At 39.1% G+C, this 6,000-nt stretch overlaps 1 protein-coding gene across 1 annotated transcript in view; it reads left to right on the top strand.

Moving 5' to 3' along the window:
* DOCK3 (dedicator of cytokinesis 3) overlaps positions 1–6,000 on the top strand; it is a 791,467-nt gene that overhangs the window by 696,643 nt on the left and 88,824 nt on the right. The window contains exons 29-32 of the mRNA XM_019504626.1: positions 849–924; positions 1,565–1,665; positions 1,845–1,903; positions 5,387–5,535. Of these exons, the coding sequence (XP_019360171.1) occupies positions 849–924; positions 1,565–1,665; positions 1,845–1,903; positions 5,387–5,535 (385 nt within the window). The remainder of the gene's footprint in view (positions 1–848; positions 925–1,564; positions 1,666–1,844; positions 1,904–5,386; positions 5,536–6,000) is intronic.

Here is a 6,000-nt window from a genome sequence, read left to right as displayed (position 1 = left end):
GCACAGGTTCTCAGAGCGGGGGTGGGTCAGGAAGCAAAGTCCACACCCAAGCAGCATTGCTATGCTGGGACTCCAAAACTGCCCCAGCGGAGCTGCTGCCACCATGTGTGCTCTGCCTGCCCTGGCTCTCTTGCTCTTAAGCTCTGTTTTGGAGTTTCTAGCCCAGCGGAGCTGCTGGGGTACAGATTCCATGCCCATACAGGAAAAGAGATGGTTACCTAGGACACTGTAAATAACCTGTTCCCTACTAACGTTACTTCTCTGTGAATGTTTTTAGGTTATTATAAAGTGGACTTATCAAGGGTGCTGAAAGTATCACATGAATGAGATGCAGAAGTTTGGTCTATTTCTTTCTAAAGCAAATTGGACTTTTTAAAATTGCAGCATGTTGTTACATAATTTAATCTCATATAATTAAGGATACTCACATGCACAGAAAAAAGTATAAAGTTTCCCAGTGGATCCACAGTTGACAAAATGCTCCAAAATTGCACAGATCAAATGTGTAACAGATGTGGAATAGATCATTTTACAGCAAGGGACAGAAAAACCTAATGGTTTATGCTTCCCTAAAAAAAAAAAAATTATCTTTTTGATTAAAATGTTGTACGTAAATGAAAGCCAATAAGATTATTAATTGTAGTACTGGATTTCCATTTCAATATTTATAATATTGGCAAAAACATATTAATAAATACCACCTTTAAGAGAGAGAGAGAGAGAGAGAGTGTGTGTGTGTGTGTGTGTGTGTGTGTGTGTGTGGAAAAGAGTGGCTAAATGTAGGCTGTATTATAACAAAACCAGTACGTACAGTAGATTTTAAATTATCTTTTCTTTCAAATTTTCAGTATCATAGTTACAACAGTTCAGTACCTGTCTGCTGCACTGCACAAGAACTTCACAGAAACAGACTTTGATTTTAAGGTAATGATTGGGTTGTAGACAATGTTATGACATCCATTAAAACCAGCAGCCGCACGGGCACATCAGCAATTCTACATTAACTGATTGTATACACCATCAATATTTAAGTGTCTGCTGAGAAAACAGTCCAGCCACCATGGAGAGGTATCCAAATCTAATGGCATTTTGAGGGTACTGGAAAATCCTAGAAGACTAGCAGCTTTATTAAATTAAGTGGTTTGGGCTGCTTATGTTGATTATTCCCTACATATTTCAACCTAAGGTCATTCACAGTACACTATATGTTTTAGTTCATGGTTAAAAAAGTGTTCATTAAAAACATTTAAAATTACACTGAGAGCACCAATTTTTCCCCCTTTTGAGAAAAAACAAAGTTGAACATATAAAGAGGTAAAAGGCCAGTGTTTTAAGCTACTAGCTGATTTCCACTAGTATTGTATGAATCCAGGTTTCATTTCATTTATTTATTTTATTTAGTTTCATTCAGTGTATCTTATATACATACCAAATAAGTTATCTAATTCCATCTGTAAAACAAATACGTGGCATGTATATTTGTGTTCATAGACATGCCCATACACTGATTTAAAACTAGTTCTGCCTTTAATTGTCATGTTTTAATTTTCTTCCTGTTTTCTAGGTGTGGAACTCCTATTTTAGCCTGGCAGTTTTGTTCATAAATCAGCCAAGCCTCCAGCTAGAAACTGCCACTCCAGCCAAGAGAAAGAAGATTCTGGACAAGTAAGAACTTGCTCTCCTAACCTCTTATTGTTTCCATCACAAATTCCCATAAATTAGTGGGGAAGTTGCTTTATGAAATCATAAATGGAGGTCACAGGAAAACTTAGTTTAAATGTGAATTCAGTTATGTTAACATCATTGCCACAGTTAAAGAGTAGCATCTGTCTCTTCTCTTTCAGATATGGTGATATGCGAGTGATGATGGCATATGAGCTTTTCAGCATGTGGCAGAACTTGGGTATATCTCTGTACTATTCCTGTTCTATCTATCACACCAAAGTTGTCTAAGATTTGCATTAAACATTCTCATTTTAGTGCTATAAAAACACAGACGTCAAGTTAGTTCCCCTAGGAATTTTCAACCAAAGAAAAATTGTTCTTTCTGCACAGCTTCAGAATGCTTGTTTTTCTCTTTTGAAATATCACAGTTTTATGAATTTAAATGCCCTCCTCTCAAATATTAGTGACATATCTCAAGAACTTTTTTCCCCAATATTGTACTGAATCAGGATTTAGAAAATTCTGCAACTGTGCTGCAATCCAGTCTAGCACTGAGCTATAGTTGTACACTCTTTCATCTGATCCGTGACTGCACAGCTAAATTTAAAATCTTTATATCTGTGTCCAGTTTCATAAATTGCAAATGTTACAACAAAATGTCAATGTGATGCAGAATGATGCAATGCATATTTGTTAATAATGCACAAATGTGGCATGCAGGAAAGTACATACTGTCCCAGAGTGCCCTCCTGGGGGTGCTGTGGACTTGTCTGGTTTGAGAGTACTCCTTGAAGCCAACTCAAACCTAGCCTCTAGAGCAAGATGGGAGCCTGAGCTGCTCCCTACTCAGACCCAGGCCTCTCAGTCTCACTTTCCCTGGTTCTCTGTGGCCCTGTCTCAAAGAGCCAGCATCCAGTTCTTCTCCTAAGAAAGGGACTTCACTCGTGCACCCCACAGTTCTAAACAGCACAGCAGATGGTCTCTTCAGCAAAGGTATTTACTTGGGCAGAGGCCAGCCAACCAGAGGTTCTCTGCCCCCTCCAAAAGGGTTGTGGTCCCTCCATTCTACAGCCCTGAGCACCCCCAAAGATCTGTTCACTTCAGCTCCCCAAAGTTCTTCCACTTGTCTCAGTCCACAGACTCTTCAGGCTAGAAGCCATCAGGATACTTATTTTTCCAGCCTGCTCTTCCTTTTGTCATCTGTATCCCCCTGGGTGTTGACCATCTCACCTTTGCTGATATATAGTCAAAGCCATTCCAAACTGCTTAAGGTTCATCTGGTCCCCTCTACACTTAGCCCACTCTGGCACTTAACCTCTCGTTTTCTGTGCACAGGCCACGAAGGTAAACTGAGTCGCATAATATTATAATAACAATGTGAACAAAGTTAACAGAAATATAACAAACCACATTGTTAATCACACATGCCTATTTATGGGTACTTTATTTACATATCTAATAAGAATAGAAACAAATTGCATGTTACTGCAATTTTAAAAAATCTAAAACTTGTCCACATTAATGCACAGTTATTACACCAATTATAGCATATTTAGGCATTTGGCTTGCTGCTACACAACATTTTAATTAAGAAACTAGTTCACTATAAATCAATATTGTACAAATTAAACAGATTAAAAACTGGCTAATGGAAAGGACAAAAATGTAATTGTGAATGGAAAAGTATTATCAAGCAATGGTGTTTCTAGTGAAGTGCTGAAGGGTTCTTTTTCTTTTCTGTTCAACATTTTTAGCAGTGAAATAGTAGGAAACTTAAAACATTAGGGGAGTGGGAAACAAATGAAAAGTTCAGCATACTGATACAGAGCAGTCTGGATAATCTGGTAGGCTGGACACAAGCAAGCAACATGAGTTAAATGGCCAAATGTAAGTCACAAATACAGAACCAAAACTGTAAGCTATACTTACAGGATGGGGTATTTTTTACCCTGAAAAATAATGACTCTGAAAGGGATTTGGGGATTACAAAAGATGTCAGCTAAGCATTAACTCAAAGTGCAAAAGTGTGACTAAAAGAACTAAGTCATACCAAAGTCAAATGGCTGAAAGTTGAAGCCATACACATTTAAACTAAAATAGAGCAGACATTTTTAGCTGTGAGGATAATTAACTACCGTTGAAACAACTAAGCAAGGGTTCTGGTTGATTTTCTTATCATTGATTTTTTTTTTAAATCCAAATGAGATGTTCTTATTCAAACAGGAATTCATTCAGGGGAGTCCAGCGGCCTATGCTAGTGTTTTTCAACCTTTTTGCAGTTGCGGACTCCTAAAAATTTTCAAATGGAGGTGTGGACCCCTTTGGAAATTTCAAATGCAGGAAGGGACCCCTTTGAATTGTAAGTGTGGGTGCTCACTTTTGACTGATTATAGTCATTTTTTGTGGACCCCTTAGACATAGTCTGCAGACCCTCAGGGGGCCACAGACTACAGGTTGAAAATCACTGGCCTATGCTATGCAAGAGGTCAGACTAGATCTGGGATCAGCAACCTATGGCCCTCCTTGTAGCTCTGTCTTGCAACTTAGGTGCTCTGGGAGGGGAGCAGGGGCAGAGCTATGTGGTCCCTGGCAGAGAACTGAGTCACAAATTCTGGCTCTCAGCCACAAAATGTTGCCAATCCCTAGACTAGATGTTTACAAACAACTTTTAGCAGTCTATTGTAGATTTCATAGCAGGGAGGATAAGGATCTCTAAAGCTAAAAACAGACACTGGATTTCTTCTGAAACAAAGCCATTTATCCTGAAGTCCTGCAGTTTCAGAAGGCCAACCCTTTTGTCCTCCATTAAGTGCCTATGAAGTATCCAAATTAATACTTCATTTCCAGCAGGACAGTTGGGATAGTTGTGGTGGTGACAGTTTAGTTAATTGTCATTCAAAATGCCTGTGTAAATAACTGTTCAACACCCCTTTAATGAGAGTCAAATCAGCCCCAGATTAGTCTGTTTTTAACATTAAAGATGTAAAGCATCTGAATGATCTATTTGGGAAGGTCCTGCTTTGAGCAGGGAGTTGGACTAGATGACCTCCTGAGGTCCCTTCTAACCCTAATTTTCTGTGATTCTGCGTGCATGTCTACATGTTGCCGTATGGTGATGTTGCTACGCCGCCATGCTTTAGTACTTCTTTTTGGAAGTAATACCATTGTTAGATTTCGCCGCTACATTGCTATAGTGGCACACTATAACTGGGGAGTGCGCCGCCACGGCAACATAGCTGGTGACCACATGTAGACCCACGTGATCACTACATCACTGTAGTGCACATCTCTATGTCACTATAGGGCAATGTGTAGATGTGCCCTATGTGTTCTGTTAAATACTATTAGTGTCATACCCCCATAAAAAATATTCTTAGCTGCTAACACTTCTGAAACAGCAGTGGGATCTTTCAGTCCATTCTGACTGTACACATGTATTTTTAACAAGCATGTGTATTTTTGACAGGACACACAAAAATAGATTTTGAATACATTTCTCTGTAAATGAAAATGTTCTGTAATTTCTGTTGAAAGATTTATAAATTAATAAAAAAGGTGACCATGCAGGCTGTGGCCTTGATTCTTTTGGGGAAACGATGTGTTTGATGCTTTAAGGCTTAATGCAGGAACAGGTTATATGTATAGAGTCTCACTTTTTTCACAGAAGGAGTGATACAGGAACAAGGCTTTTACTAAATTTAGATTGTTTTGTGTTGCCCAGGGGAACATAAAATTCATTTTATTCCTGGAATGATTGGACCCTTTCTTGGTGTCACGCTGGTCCCACAGCCAGAAGTCCGTAACATCATGATCCCCATCTTTCATGACATGATGGACTGGGAGCAAAGGAAAAATGGAAACTTCAAACAGGTAGAATTACTTTCCTGTTTTTTTCAACATCCTTTGTTGTTTTGCTCTTCGGTAAGGCTGGGCTAGAAGCACAAAATTCTCTTTTGCTTTTTTGTTTCTAAGTGTGAGGAGGCTGTTGTCATAGAGACTTTTTTGCTATTGTAATTAAAAAGTAACAGTTTAGAAAACTGCAACCAGAATCCCCAAATTATACAAACATTTCAGTACTGCATCTGCCAAGTGATAATTTCTGCCATGAAGGTGGAGAATGGTGACCTCTTCTGGTCAGGTTAATCCCCCTGCACCACCTGCAAGCAGCCTCTCATGCTGCTTGTTCCCTTAAAGGACCAAGCACACCCCAGTGCCCTGCTACATTGTTACGTTAGTGCCTAGGAGCTCTAGTCATAGATCTGCTTTTGCTAGGCACTGTATAAACAAAAGACAGAAACATTGTCCTAGATGCAAAGCGTTTACAATTTATGCATA

The sequence above is a fragment of the Gavialis gangeticus genome, unplaced genomic scaffold, assembly GCF_001723915.1.
Source record: "Gavialis gangeticus isolate Ggan-Ray unplaced genomic scaffold, GavGan_comp1, whole genome shotgun sequence".
Taxonomy (NCBI): Eukaryota; Metazoa; Chordata; order Crocodylia; family Gavialidae; genus Gavialis; species Gavialis gangeticus.
The sequence above is the reverse complement of the archived record's forward strand: the minus strand, read 5'-3'. Positions and strand labels throughout refer to the sequence as shown.